This window comes from Eublepharis macularius, chromosome 16, assembly GCF_028583425.1.
Source record: "Eublepharis macularius isolate TG4126 chromosome 16, MPM_Emac_v1.0, whole genome shotgun sequence".
NCBI classification, from domain to species: Eukaryota; Metazoa; Chordata; class Lepidosauria; order Squamata; family Eublepharidae; genus Eublepharis; species Eublepharis macularius.
In genome coordinates this window covers 48,975,042-48,990,069 of record NC_072805.1, presented here as the reverse complement: position 1 = coordinate 48,990,069, position 15,028 = coordinate 48,975,042, and the positions used below count along the sequence as shown (strand labels likewise).

Below are 15,028 nucleotides of genomic sequence, written 5' to 3'. Positions count from 1 at the left end.
TGGCTACACTTCATTCCTGGGCATCAGCCGGACACAGAATGGTGAGATCTTTTCCTGACAGACAGCAAAGACATCTGTCACCAAGGCAAGCCCTGAAAGGGAACTCCGACCCAAGCAGCGGAAGGGCAGAACTCCAAACAGAAGCTCCCTCCAGGTCACGGCCGCTGGGACTGGGCGCAGCTTCCTGACTCACAGATCTCACCCAAGGCCTCGCGGGACCAGAGAGAAGTAAGAACAAGGCTGTGATCAGCGGAGGAGCTGAAGGAGAGGCCCTGGCCTCGGGCAAAAACCGTTCTGGGGAACGGAGAGAGAAACCGTTCCCGGCTGCTTGGGGGACGTGGGCAGGCCCTTCTCAGGCAGGCGGCAGCACCGAGGGCACCCACAGGGGGAAGGGCTCTGCCCTGCTGATCCTGAGGGCTGCAGAGCAAGGGCTGGCCACAGCCGCTTTCTACTCAGCCCCCTGGGCTGCCTCTTCCACGCTGGCATAGCTAACCCCCAACCCCCTCCTAAGCTTCATTTCTCTTCCCCCCGGGTCACTTCGGGCTTTTCCACACGATCCTCTGATGCTTGGTTTTCTTAGCAGTTGGTCCCCAAGCCCTGATATGGTCCTTCCGCACATCTGCCCTCCCTTGGCATTTCTACAGTTGCGGAGTCAGCTTATTTTGTTCTGCACATGCCTTAAATAATCGGACTTTCAGGGGAGGGGCTGCGCTCATTGGCGGCATCCTCAGTGATGTCACAGCAACTCCTTTTTATTTTCTGTGCCTGCTTATAACGTTGTGTCGATGTACAGGCCGAATTTTAAAAATGATTGAAAATGAACCCATGGGGAAGTCTTTGAATGCGGAAGCCTAAAAGGGCAGCTGCCCCGCCCCCCACAGCTAAGCCCTGCCTGTCCCCGGTCCAGAGAGCCGGGAGGCAGAGGATGGCACCGCTGGGGCAAACTGACCTCTGTGGGAACACAGCCTGGGGCAGCAGCGGCGACACGATTTCCAAACCACACTGTTTTTCTGGTGCCAGAAGTGGCTGCCCCCCCCCCAGGGGGTTTGCATTTTTTTAAAAAAATCATCATTTTCATAGTGTCATATCAACCTGCTACTGTAACCATATACGCAGCAGATCCTCTGAATTCTCAGCTTTAATTTTTTGAAAAGTCTCTATCCCCGTGGTTCCCAAAGGGGGGGGGTCAATACTGCCCCCTGGGGGTGGGTTTACCTAGGGAGACACAATGAGGCAAGGAGTGGCAGGTGGGCACTGGGGGGGGGGGGTGCTCCGAGCATGTTGTTCACTTATATATGACTGACCAGGCTAGAACCCAGAGTGGAATGCCTTCCGCACTTCAGGTTTCTGCCTCTGCAGGCTGCTGAGATGTGGTGGAAACTACTGGAGTTTTTAGTAACCACACCCCACCACAGCTCTAGACAGACCAGTATACCAAATGTTGAGAAACTGCCCCCCCCCCCCCGTCCTTAAGCGGGACACCTCTCTTTTCCAGAAGAGTGGTGTGCAGCTTCCTCTGACTTCGGGAATGTTTTATTGTCTCTGCAGTTCCTTTAAGTCCATTTCTCACTCCTCCAGTTCTTTTCCTAAACCATCTATTTCCTTCTTGAGAACAGAGTTTGAGCTGCTCAGTTCTTTACATACTGGCTTCATGTCTGATGCACTGGTTAGAAGGCTAGCATCCTTCAAGGAGTTTTCTAACTTTTTATACTCTCTTCTGCACATGCTGAGCTTTTCTAGTACTTTATATTTGTCTTCAACCAGTTTAGCAACTTTACTAGCAAGTTTTCTCTCTTCCAACATAAAGTCTATTTCTAACTGACTGATAGCTCCTGTACATTAGTAGAAAGACAATTAAAAGGGCAACAGCGGCAAAATAAATCACAGTTTCTAAATGCAGAATCTTTGTTGCTGTTTTCTAGGGCTTTCTGCAACCTTCGGTTTTCTGTATCTAAAACTTGGTAACTGACTTCTAAATGTTCAGCCTTCTTAAAAGATGTTTTCATAAGCTCCAGACCGTCCGGAAGCTGTCGTTTCTCTCTTTCCAGTTCTTTGTTTTCTAATTGTAACTGAGCCATCTTGATGTTTATACTCTTCAAAGATTCAACCATTCTTCTGAGTTCTAAATTCTCTTCATCCATTTGTGCATTCTGTTTCTCTAAGGACTTTAGCTGAAAGCTGAGGTTTTTCTGGCTATCTAAAGTCTTTTTCAGCTTTCTATTTCCCATATCCAGATTGGAGTTTTCTTGCTCTAAATTAATCTATTTTTTCACAAATTAGCTTTAGGTTAGTAACCCTTTTCTGTAACAACTCATTTTCCCACCCAAAAATGTCTGTTTCTGCATTCATCTCGTTCTGCCTGGCCTCCTCCCTTATGTCCTTTAACTCAGGATCCGTCATAATTTCTTTTTTAAATTCCTCAGAGTTTTTATTTATGCCTCCTCCCTTTTCTTGGGACATTTCAGCACTACTACTACTGACAGGAGTTAGGGTCTCTCTTTTCCCCTCCTGCAATGTATCAATTGTGTCTGTTGCTAAGATACCTAGGGGCCTGTCTTCTGCTCCCCTTGGTTCAACTTGTAGCAATCCTTTTGAGTCAGTGCATATTTGAATTCTTGCCTTTGCTCCCATTACATCTCTTCCCAAAATTACTCGTATTTTCTGTTCTTTAATAACTGCTACAGGGAAATATTCTTCTTTTCCTCCCCAGTTAATTTTTAGCTGTGCTAGTGGCACTCTTTTAGAATTTCCCCACACACCTTGCAAGGATATTTGCTTATCTGGAATCAGGTTTTTCTTATCAACCAAATCCTCCCTGACCAGTGTTACTGAGGCTCCTGTGTCTAGAATGGCTCAAGTATCTCTCCCACTTATTTGTACCACCTCTCTCAGTTCAGTATCCTGCTCAACCTTCTCTGTCTTTACCCCACACAAATAAACTGTTTCTTCAGTATTTATGGGCAAGGGAGTGTTTTTACTAGATCTTTCATTTGTGTTTGTCGAGCCGCTGGAGTCTCTAGCCTGTTCACTCTCATTCTCTGAGTTAGTTCTAGTGATGCTTCTTACATGCTCAGGTGTTGTTTGCTTGAGTTGGTTATTTAACATTTCTAAGCTAAATGTCCTTTCAGACCACATACAAAACATCTTCTATCTTTCCAGTATCCATCTTGGTTTCTTTCTATATTTTTATCCTGAATTTTTGTAATCTCAGCTCTCTCATATGTTCCTTTTCTTTCTCCCTCTTGTCCTCTTCTTGATTTAAACTCTGGTTTATAAGAATAGTCTTTCTTTTCACGACGATCTCAACCTCCTCTATTAAGTGTTAATCTATCTGCCCATTCTGATGCTTGGTTGACATTCTCTGGAAGTTTATCTTTAACCAGAAGTCTGATCTCTGAAGGAAGTTGAAATAAAAATTGATCCAAAATCATTAGATCTCTTAGTCCCTCTTTAGAATTAGCTTTGGTAGATGAAATCCACTTATCAAAATAGTCTAGTTAGTTTAGCGCTAAAAGACTTAAATGATTTCTCTTTCTGAGGCACTAGGCTTCTAAACTTCTTTCTGAAGTAATCAGCACCTAGCCTAAATCTCTCATATACTGCCTCTTTGTATTCAGCATAAACAGCAGGTTTATCTGAGGGAAATGTGTTGTAGATCTCAGCCAATTCCCCTCTAATTAAGCTGGGTAAATACTTCATATATCGTGTCTCTGGTATTCCCCAGTTCTGAGCAGATCTTTCAAAAGTGGACAGGAAAATCTGTGGATCTTCTCCTGACACATACACCATGAACTCTTTTGGGGTAACTCGAGGTAAATCAGCTCTGGGTTCAGAGTTTCCCTCCTTTTTGTCCTCAATCTTAAGTCTCTCTCTTTCTAATTGTAATCTTTCTGCTTCCAAACTGGTGTGTCTTTCCATCTCTTGAGTTCTAATTTCTATTTCTCAAGTTCTAAGTTCTACTTCAACTTTCAATTTTTCCTTTTCAAGCTGCTATTGTTCATTCCACTTTTCCCTCTCAAACAGTTTTTTGTTCTCTCAGAAACTCTAAATATTCTGGACGAGGACTATACATTCCCTCAGGGTTTCTCTCAGCAGCAGCACTCCTAGCCTCCGCATTGCTTTGTATCAGTATAACTCTCAGTTCTTCTACACTTTTCCCCTCATAAGGTAAATTTAACTCTTTGTACTTCTGAATAAGAGCCTCCTTTTTCATCCCCAGAAACACTGCCATTTTCTCTCTTTTGATTGTATTTCCTTTTACAAATTTACTAGACTTCACCAGATTATGTTCTCTCTTACAAACCCTACTAGTTCTTCCGTGACGCTTTCCTTTCTACCCGTTCTATTTTCCTCTTAGGCTCCTTGGCTGTCTGTCCCCTCGGAAAGCCTTTCTCTCAGGATGTTCCCTCCTCCCAGGATATTCTATCCCACTTAAAATATTTTCTCCTCCTCAGGATGTTTGATAGCCCACCGCTATGCCTCCACTTGTTATGACCTTTACTTTCTCTTGGGTAGATTTGGTCTTTAGGCCTTTTATTCTTGCCCCCTCTTGGTAGATTGCTGCCACCAGGAATTAAATTCCAGAATAACTTAAATTTCTCCTTTTAGTAAGGTGCCCAAGAGTCAGGCTCCTTCGTTGTACTAAGTGGCCCTGAGGATAGGAATGGGATATAAGAATGACAGATACTCTGGGATATAAAAAACAAAGTAAACTTTTATTTTTGTAAGAAGCGTATCGGTTTCGCATTATTTCTAAAACTTGATGGTTTCAAAAGAGTAGTTCTCAGTTCTAAAAGTTACTTAAACCCAGTCGCATGGATCTTCTCTCAGGCGTCACGCACAGCTTGCCTGTTTTTGATATTAATTTCTCCCTCAATTACAAGCAAGACCTTTTCTCAGGCGCACACACAGCCTGCCTGCTTTCCCTGACTGGACGGTCTTTCTCACACACACACACAGTTCAGGCTCCCACACCGGTTACGCCACTGCTTTGTCCTGGCTGAATATTTCCCCTCAGAACTGCTTAAAACCACGCAGGCTGCCCACAGCCGGCCTCTCGGGCCCTGACCGACTCCTTTCTCCCCCCTCCCAGTCTCAAACTGCCTTCACTCCGCCCACCCTCTCCGTCATCAACCAATCAGCTCACTCACTCCTCCCTCTCTTTCACCCCGCCCCATCTATACCACACCAAGCATTTAAAGACACACACGCACACACTTGCTTAAAATCATTACAAATGCCCTTTATAGGGTAAGGGCCACTGGAGATGAATTCATGGAGCCAAGGGGACAGGGGCCCCCCAAAGCCAGGGAACCCCCGTGCCAGCCCCTTCCATGGCAGAGGTACAAGGGGAAAGGCACATCTGCACAATGGAACTCTGTCTACAGACTTACTATTTTTCAAATGAAAGCTGGGAAGAAAACCCAATGAAAACTAAAGACAAAAATGTGTACAGAAATCAGGGGATAGATGGAAGCAGTATGGGCCCAGAACGAATGGGAAAAAACTGTCTGGAAAACCCCTTCACTTGGGCAAGAGGCTATCACACAGCAACCCCCCAATTCCTCAGGAAAAGACCTCTCTCTGGCCTTGGCCTGGCTGGGCAGAGTGGGCCACTTGGACTGGCTGAGGAATCCCAGGTGTAAAGCGACACACGGGCAGGGCTCCTCTGCTTACTCGCACCCCTCGGGCCAAGCACCCAGGAGCCCATGAACTGCACTCTGCATTCAAGCATGGAGGGGAGGCCGTCCCTGCCAGTATACTACCTTGAGTGCTGATGATCCCATGCGCGCGCCCCAACTGGACCTTCCTTTGCTGGGACTTATTGGGGCAGCACAGATAAGGCAACCGCCAATCTATAATCACAACAAAAAAGGGGCACTCAATTGTCTTGCTCTGGGCCAAGACAGTTCATTCAGATGAATGGCTGCTTCCCGTCCCCGTCCCCGTCCCCGCCCAACTCGAGAGAGAAGTCAAGCACCAGCAGCAGAGTGCAGGAGCCCTGGCTCCAGCCCCTGGGAGGATAACCAGCAAGTCCCCAGTCTCTCCGTCACACCCAGACACCACAAGCGACCTGAGGTGCAGACACAAGCCCTCTCTTCCAAGCTGCATTTGGGCACTGGGACAACCTCAGCCACAATTCTATCAGAGAGGTTGTGTCGCCAAGCATGGGCCAATCCCCTCCCACCCAAGAAGCACGCAGGGCCCGAGACCTCGAGGCGAGGGGGGTGTCTGCAGGCCACCCGCCTCTCCAAGGCCAGCGGGCAAGCTTCACTCACCCCCGTCAGGCGCAGGGCACTTCCGGATGGTGAAGATCTGGGCCAGGTCCTCCTCTTCCTCTGGGAGGCCCTTCTGCAGACGCTGCAGCTTCCGCAGGCTCTCCCCCCTCTGGTGCTTCATGGAGCGTACGTGCTGGAGGAGATTCAGCTTGGCCTTGGTCGAGTAGTTGCAGAGGGTGCAATGGTAGTAGCAGCTCTCTCCCTCCACTCCGGTTTCGTGGTGCTGAAGGTGCTGTGGGGAGCAAAGGGGAGAATCAAGTCAGTCACAGAGGCCTGCTGGGGTACAAAGCTGCAGCTGCTTCCCAAGGAGGCGCCGGGAACCTTCAGCAGCACAAAGCCAACCCCTGCAACACCGGCTGGCTCTCTATTGACACAGGACTCTCCTTTTCTAGGAAGGATCTCTTTTGAAAACCAAAGACTCACATTGCACCTGAAAGGCAAAGTATAAACAGGGCACCCTCTGGAAACTCCTGTGAAAAACAGCCCAGTCTGAACTGTAATCTGAAGGGAAGACAATTCTGTGAAAGAAAACCCGGCACCTCAGCATGCAGCAACCATCCCAATGCTGGTGATGAGGAATAAGCCGGGGTAAGAGAAGCCGTTCATAAGCATGCCCCACAGACACTTGTACACGGGCGTGTGAGCACACACCCCTTGCAAGCGGGAGACACGCACCACGCCATCAAGGCCGGAGGAGTGCCTCTGCTGTCTTCTCGGAGCAAGAGGCCTTGGCCTCTGACGAGGGACATACTCAGGAGGGAAGGCCCAAGAGGAAACCTGACCGGACTCAACCCAGCCAGCCAAGCCGTCTACTGTCCTTGGAGCAAGAACGCCCACCGAACAACCCAGACTGATGCTCGTAGTGCGGGCAGTATGGAAGCAATCCGGACCTCACATGAAACGGCAGGTCTGGGAGTGGAGCTAAAGGCTGCTGCTGCCAAAAAAGAAGAAGAAGTCCCAGACATGCTTCTAGGTTCCTGGCTTCCATCCAGCAATCTCTGCAGCTGGGCGCATATTGCCTGGCCTCTGTGGGGAGGAGGCGTAAGGGGACAGCTGCCCACCCCTTCCCCTGATCAAGCCTATGACCAAAGGGTCTGCCACATCCTGCAAGCAGGAGAGCAACCAGCTCTGCCAGCTCTCTGGGAGACATGGGATCCATCCGCCAGGCAAGCCCAGGACAGTGCTGGAGAGGCAGTGTATGAGCCCCTGCTGTGCCCATGACAAGGCAGCCAGGCCCACCAGAACCATGCCTGAAACAGCACAGGAGCCATGTGGTTTGTGCACTGTGGCACAGGCACCTCATATGAGCAGCCTGCTGAAGCCCGGAGTGTATGGGATGGGTCTGGAGTTACAATATGAACAACAGGAAGCTGATCGGTTCTGAATCAGACCGTTGGCACAGGGTGGACTGCTCTGAACCCTCCACCAGTAGGGACCCTGGAGTGTGCTTATTACAGAGCTCAGGCACTGCACCATGGCAGGTCCCACTGTTGAGGCCGCTGCGTGATCACTGTGCCTGCCAAGATCCATTCTGCATAAGGGGCAGGGCATGGTGACCTCACAAAGGCATGGTTGCATCGCTGTGTGTGGACTGGCTCATTCCAGAGTGGGGCATCAGCATATCACAGCCTGAGTGGTGGGTGCCGGCCATGTGACCACAGACTCGGGGCGATGTTAGGTTTGCTGCACAACAGAAAACCACCACCCCCACACACACACACAGACATCTCTGCTGGAACATCTGGGAGATCAAGTCAATTAGGCTGCCGCTCAGCCCAGTGCAGCAGCTCAAGATGCTTGGCTGGACTCGTGCAGTACCTCCGGCTGCCATCATTCCTGGGAGCCACCCTTCCCTGGCCACGTAAAGCCAACCAATCGGACTGATAAAGTGGAGCCAAGCCACAGGCCAGGCACAGGTGCCCTGAAGATGGCAGGCGCTGGACAGGAACTTCTGCCTCTACCACGACTGACGCTGTACCACGTTTGCTTGCCTTCAGTCACTCCCGCCCATCCTTCCGCACTCTTGCAGTAAGGAACAAGATGGCACCTTCAACGTACCCGGGAGGGGAGGCAGCGGCAGACATACACAGCCCCGAAGTCCTGCTGCTGACTCCGTACCTGTTTCAGCTCCCCTCCCCAATAACTGAAGCCAAAACCCAGCAGGTGGGCTCGAGCTCCACCCCAAAGCCTCATTAAGAGCCAGTACGGCTCAGCCTAAAGACAGAGAGCTCGGCATAGATTTTACTGAACGTTAAATCAAGCAGCAAGCAGAGCCAGCAAACTCTGTGGCACTTTAACTTTAAATAATGCAATAATTATTGAATTTCCTTTTTATAACTGAAGTGCTGGAATGTAAACAATGGGGCTGTAATTGCAGGAAGGGGGGATCAATAGAGGCAATCGTTTTCAGCCATGTTAATTGTAAATACAATTGTTCCAAGATGTCAGCCTTGTTCCTCTCGCTCCCAGAATCACCCTAACGGATGACAGAGTCCAACTTTCCCATTACAGCTGTTCGTTCCTTTAAGAGGTTCTCAATCAGGTCTGATCAATCTGTCAAGATAATGCATGGAGTAAGTAAGACTCTTCCAAACACAAACGCCCAATCAATAGCCCTGACCAGCTTAATGAGGAGGGGCTGAAGCCCAGAGGGAGGCAAGAGCCCGACTTCAGCAGGCCAGCTAAACGGATCCGTCTTAACGAGGCCGCGCTCCGCAGGAAGGCTTCCGAGAGCAGCACAGCCCCCTCCCCAAGGAGAGCTGGACACGCAGCAAGGGAGGGGCAAGCCAGACCCCCCCAGTGGTGCAGCAGTTCCAAGCACGCTAATTAATCATTCATTGCAGCCATTCCAAAAGGAAGAATGGCTCATTACGACTGGTGGCCCCCCTTGCCTGACGTGTGCGCGGAGGACACAAAGCTCCTGCAGAGCGGAACAGCCCCAGGGGCAGGGATTGCTCCCCTGGGCACACCTCTCAACTCCCAGGCTTGAAGAGCTGGATCTCTTCCCACCGGGCTTCACCGAGCGGGCCGTGCAGATGAATCCAGAGTAGTCCCATTCTAGGTGGCAGAAACCTACCAACACGAAGGCGATTGTTCAGGCAGGCGTGTGGCTTACATTTGTTTACTGTTCGTATGTCAGCCTTTGGCCAAGGCAACCGGCACGGTTAACAAAGACCGTAACGCAAACAATACCAGAAACGTGAACAGTAACCTAAAACTATAAAACTTTAATCTCGCTGAAAACCCACAAACACAGCAGTGAAATCGAGATTAAAAAACAGCAGCTCGGCCACTAAGGCCTCGGACTGACACCATTAGTGAAGCCCTGAAGCCTGGCCCAGAAGCCTGGCCCTGAAGCCTGGCCCTGAAGCCTGGCCCTGAAGCCAGCGCCCCGCCCCCCGCCCCCACCCCCACGCCATCTTCTGGAGGGCCAACAAGACAGCAGAACCATCAAGGGGCATTTCTCTTGCGACGCAGGGAGGGGCAGCCCCCACAAGGACTGGCGCTGGCGGTGCCTGGGCTACTTCACGTGTCCAGAAGTGGCTCGGAACTGGGGGCGAGCAGCGTAGTGGCCACGTTTGTGGCCGATGCCAAATTATTCAGGATGGTGAAAACCAAACTGGATTGAAAAGAGCTCCATGAGGATCTCTCTAAATTGGGTGAGTGGGCAACAACGTGGCAACTGAAGTTAGCTGAAGGCGAGTATAAGGTGATGTGTATTGAAATGTAATATCCTAACTTCAAATATATGCTGCTGGTGTCTGAACTGGCTGAGACTGAGAGGGAAAGAGATCTTGGGGTTACTGTGGCTAGCTCAAGGCAAATGTTAACTAATTGTGCAGCAGTGTTGAAAAAGGCAAACTCCAGGCCGGGTTATTAGAAAAGGAATTGAAAATAAAACAGCGATTATAAATGCCTTTGTATAAGCTGCGGTGAGGCCTGATTTGGAAAAATATGTGCAGTTTGGGTCACCGAATCACAAAAAGGATATTGCAGTTGGAAAAATACAGAAGGGGGCAACCAAGATGACCAAGGGGCTGGAGACCCTGACGAGTAAAAGCCAAAGTCGTAGGCTTTAAGTTTAGAAAAAAGGGATGATTTGGGGGACATGACAGAAGTCTATACAATTATGCCTGGAGCAGGGAAACAGGACAGAGAGAGCTTTTTCTCCTTCTCCCGTAAGACTAGAATTCAGGGGCACCAAATTAAGTGGATGGGCAATACACCCAGGACAGATCAAAAGAAAGAGGGCTTGAACTGTGGGATCTCCTGCCAGCGGACACCGTGATGGCCACAGGCACAGGTGGCTTTAAAAGGGGGCTAGACAGGTGCATGCAGGACAGGTGCTGCAGTGGCTCTCAGCCTTGAGGAGTAAATGGAACCTCCCTAAACAGAGGCAGTCAACCTCTGAATGACCAGTGTGAGGAGGCATCATCAGACAAAGGCCTCAGCCTCCATGTCCTGTTTGTTAGCCCATCCAGGCAACTGGTTGACCCCTGTGAGGCAGGGGATGCCAGACCAGACAGACCCCCAGTCTGATCCCACAGGCCTCTCCTGAGGCTCTTCTGCCATGAACTGGCACACGGGCTTGTTACTCCACACTTCTTAGCAAAACTGATCGGAATACAGAATATTGATTTGGAATACAGAAAGCGTAGACTTCGACCCCTGCACTGGCTACCTAGGTCTAGTTCAAGAACCTGGGCCTTACCCCCTAAAACCCCTCCCGGCACACAACCACACTGCCCCCATTTTGCCCCATGCTGTGGGCAAAATGCATCTTCTTGGAGAGTCTCCTCCAGTTAGGCAAGCACATTTCCGTGTGTGTGTGTGTGTGTGTGCGTGCGTGTGCGTACACTATTTCATATTGCTGAAATAGTTGGACATATTGCTGAAATTACAGTGATTTTATTGTCAGTGAGCCCAGTGTTACATTTGCAGGCCGCCGTGAGTCTTTGGTGAAAGGCATGGTATACGTATTTAAATAAGTTTTCAGTGGGTAGCAAGCCGTGTTGGTCTGTAGTTGAAGAGCAAGAGTCGGGTCCAGTAGCACCTGAGAGACCAAACAGATTTCTAGGGTATGAGCTTTCGAGAGTCAAAGTTTGCCAAATTATTAATCCATTTGTGAAGCCTTAATTACATTAGAACAACAACAAAAGAATTGGAAAAACAGATTTGAAGCTTAATTAAGCTTGGAATAACTTTGCTTTCCACCTACCGGGATGCTGAAGAGATAGCAAGCACAACTGCTGGACAGAGTTTTCCCAGTGGAGAGAGAGCCCCCATCGGTTATTTCTTGCTTCCAGAAAGTCAGAGGGCACTACTTGGCGCCAGCCCCGTGTTAAGCCTGCATGCCTGCTCAGCGCTGTGGGCACAGCACAGCCAGGTCTTGACTGCAGCCTGAGGCATCTTTTCTCCTCCACTTTTTAAACATTTCTGTAACATCCTGCCTGATTAAGAGGCCGACTGAAGTCGAAAGCTCGCACACAGTTTTGTGTAGTTTTGATTACTCAGGAGAATTGCATCCTGGGCTTTGACTCTGTATTAACGTTGGGTAACAGGTCCACCAATGCAAATGTATTTGCACCATTTATATTGCGCTTTTCTCCCCAACAGAGAATACAATATGTCCCCTCCTCCATTTTATCCTCACCAACAACCCTGTGATGTAGGCTGGACTGCAAGAGAGCGAGCAGCCCAAGGTCACACTGCAAGTTTCCAGGGCAAAGGCTGGATTCGAACGCGAGTCTCCGGGGTCCTTGTCGGACACCCCAACCCTACACCACGCCGGGTGTATAAACTGGAACCGGTTCTTCTCTTTCATCTTGGGACTTAAGGGCTAGTCCGCAGTTTCATTTTTTAAAAAATGAATCTGACACAGAAATAACACCAAGCACACAGCTAAAAGCCAATTAAAACTCATTTTGTTTCTAAAATGTTTTAAAATCAATTGTGCCGAGTAAGCAGCATGGTCGTCCTTCCTGCCTGAAGACGTCTATAGTTCCAGCCAGCAGCTCTGGAGCTCTCCAAGAGCTGCCAGGAGGGGCTCTGGAAGCGGCAGCCTCCACAGTCTCTCACATGTGTGAGATTTTATCCCCGCCCTACATCTACAAATCGCTGAAACACACATGTAATCTCTCACACAATTCCTATGAATAAGCACCTGAAAAACATTAATTGTAAACTTAAAATTGAGATATTTGCTTAGTATTACACCAACAGTACCAATTAATTGTTTCCTTGTTTAGATATTCATACCTCACTTTTCTCCACAGAGAGACCCCAAAGCAGCTTACCACATTTTCTCCCTTGCTCCATTTTATCCTTCTGACAAGCACCCCCTGAAAGGTCCGTGAGGGTCAGAGACCGTGATGGACCCGGGGTCACCCAGCAAGCTTCCATGGCGGCGGGGGGCGGGGGTGGATGCTGAACTTGTGAAAAACAAAAAGCGGTGGACCTCAGCACCTTTTTGAGCTGCTCTCAAATTATTTACCTGGACCAACCAATCCAGCATGGCCCTTTCCCTTGCTCACCTCATGAAAGTCAATCCACGCTTTAGCATGCGCGGAACTACCAGCTTCAGCTGCTAGAGAGTTTGGGACCATTCGTTTCTTGCTCGAGGCGGGCATGAAGTCACATGTGCAGAGGCTTCTAAAGGCTACAAAGGGTGCCGTTTTGACATGCGAGCGTAAGCAGAGCCTGCTGGGTCAGACCAGCGGTCCATCTACCCCAGCATGCTGCTTCACACAGCAGCCAACCACTTGGCCCGGAGCCCCAAAAAAAACAGGGACAGAGGCCAAGGCTGCCCCCTCTGCTGCTTCCGCCACCTCCCCCAAGAGCAGGCTCCCTTCAGTGGGCAGTGGCCACCGAGGAACCAGGAATCCATCTAGCCCCCTTATAATCCCACCACTCTCTCCAGAAGTCCCTGGGCTGATGAGGAAGGAGTGGTGCTGGACCACAGCAGAGGGGCTCTACATTCTGGCAAAGGAGCTCAAAAGCGTCCTGGAAAGAAGGGCAGGCCACTTCATGCAGCCCACGTGTTGTGTCTGGACGTGGCTTTGCCTTCTGCGGCTGGCTTGTAAGACTGGTCCCATTTGAGAGTATTTTGAAGAAATTCCTTCTCTGAATAAAAACGGAAAATAAGTTAAATATAAGCTGCACAACAGAGCTGCTGGTTGAAGTTGCAAGAATGAAACGTAATAAAAATGCTCATTAGAAGAACATGAGTTTGTGGATGAAGATCTGGACATGTCTGAACAACAGGGATCAACTGGATACCAGGTTCCAGTCCTTTTGAGACTCTTTCTTGGCCTTTATTATGATTTAACAATTAAACTCCCAAGCTGTGTTATGTAATCCTATCCATTATCCATTTTTTGCCTAAAACTATTTAGAAATTAGATCACAAACATTTAAAATGCTACCGTAAGAGAAATCTGGGAGATCATTAGCACATTCTCTTAAGGGGAAGCGGCAGCCTCCTTTACCGGACCAGAATTCCAGAAGAACTTCAGCTCGTCCCTATCAACTACAGCGGTGACGCCATCCCTCGATCCCCTGTACGATTCAGCACCTCTCAACTTATGCTTGCTGACTCGAAAGTCGAATGCCAGTTAGTTCCATGGTGCTAATCGCAAGTAAATATGAACGAAAGGACAGCCTGTCATTTGCATCTGGCTTTCTGACTGCACTGCGGAATAAAAACATCATATACAAAAGACTCCACTAGATAACATCATGAGAACATCTTATCTGTCTATTTCAGGATCCCAGCGAGGTGCAAGAGACCAGGACCGCCTGCCTGCACCGCCAGAGCCATCCTTGGGTAATGCCAGCCACAGCGCTGCAGCCTCACCCAAGGATGCAGCCAAACGTGCTTCAGGCCATGAACGACCAGCAGCGAGCACCACCTTTCTTGTCCTTTATCCAGGGGCGTCACCAAGGATGGGTTTCTGTGCACACAGAGAGTTCACCCGGGCCCTTCCCAGTAAAAGGCCAGAGCCCAAGACCCTGGAGAGCTCAAAGTTGACGATCTGAGCCAGGTGGACTGTGGCTCAGGAGAACGCCGGCTTTTATCTTATACAGTAGATATAAATGACCTGCCAACATCTTCTCCACACTGTGACACTGAGAGATCTCTGTCTTTTGGTGCTACACCTCTGAAGATGCCAGCCACAGCTGCTGGTGAAACGTCAGGAACTACAATGCCAAGACCACGGCAACACAGCCCAGAAAACCCACAACCACCAATTATCTTATAGTTGCTTGTTTATCATGTTAACTTTATACAATTCAGTGACAGCAGATGAATGGCAGTGCACCGCTCAGGAGACAGCAGAGGTTTCCCAACCGGCTCCAATATTCAGCTAAACAAGAGCTTTTGGGCGCAATAATGGAGTTACGAGGAATCAAGAACTTAGGTTAGGATCAGAGGTTACCTTTATGTTGTGGTGACGATAAACATGGTTACTCTATATCATCAATATGGCCTCACTTATGGATACTTAAATCCAGAGATTTAAGACAAAACAGATCTTTCTACAAACTGGAGAAAAGCCCTAGATCTGCAGGAAAACCTGAAATCAATCTAAACAAACAAATAAATAAATAGGGATTAAAACCCACCCAAATAATAAAAACAGCACCTGTACCTTCAGAAAGGAGATCTGTGGCCCCTGTGGTGGTTGCCAGGCAACCACAACAGTATTGCCAGCCTTCAAATCTAGTTTCTGTCAGTAAAAGGCAGAAGG

General features: G+C 49.0%; 1 protein-coding gene across 2 annotated transcripts in view; it reads right to left on the bottom strand.

Annotated features, from left to right (window-relative positions):
- ZFHX3 (zinc finger homeobox 3) overlaps positions 1 to 15,028 on the bottom strand; it is a 136,393-nt gene that overhangs the window by 51,325 nt on the left and 70,040 nt on the right. Inside the window, exons 4-5 of one of the 2 annotated variants that reach the window (XM_055000204.1) lie at positions 6,279 to 6,510; positions 5,766 to 5,855 (exon numbers count right to left, since the gene is read on the bottom strand). In XM_055000204.1, coding sequence (XP_054856179.1) covers positions 5,766 to 5,855; positions 6,279 to 6,510 — 322 coding nt within the window. The remainder of the gene's footprint in view (positions 1 to 5,765; positions 5,856 to 6,278; positions 6,511 to 15,028) is intronic. The other variant, XM_055000205.1, reaches the window with a different exon arrangement.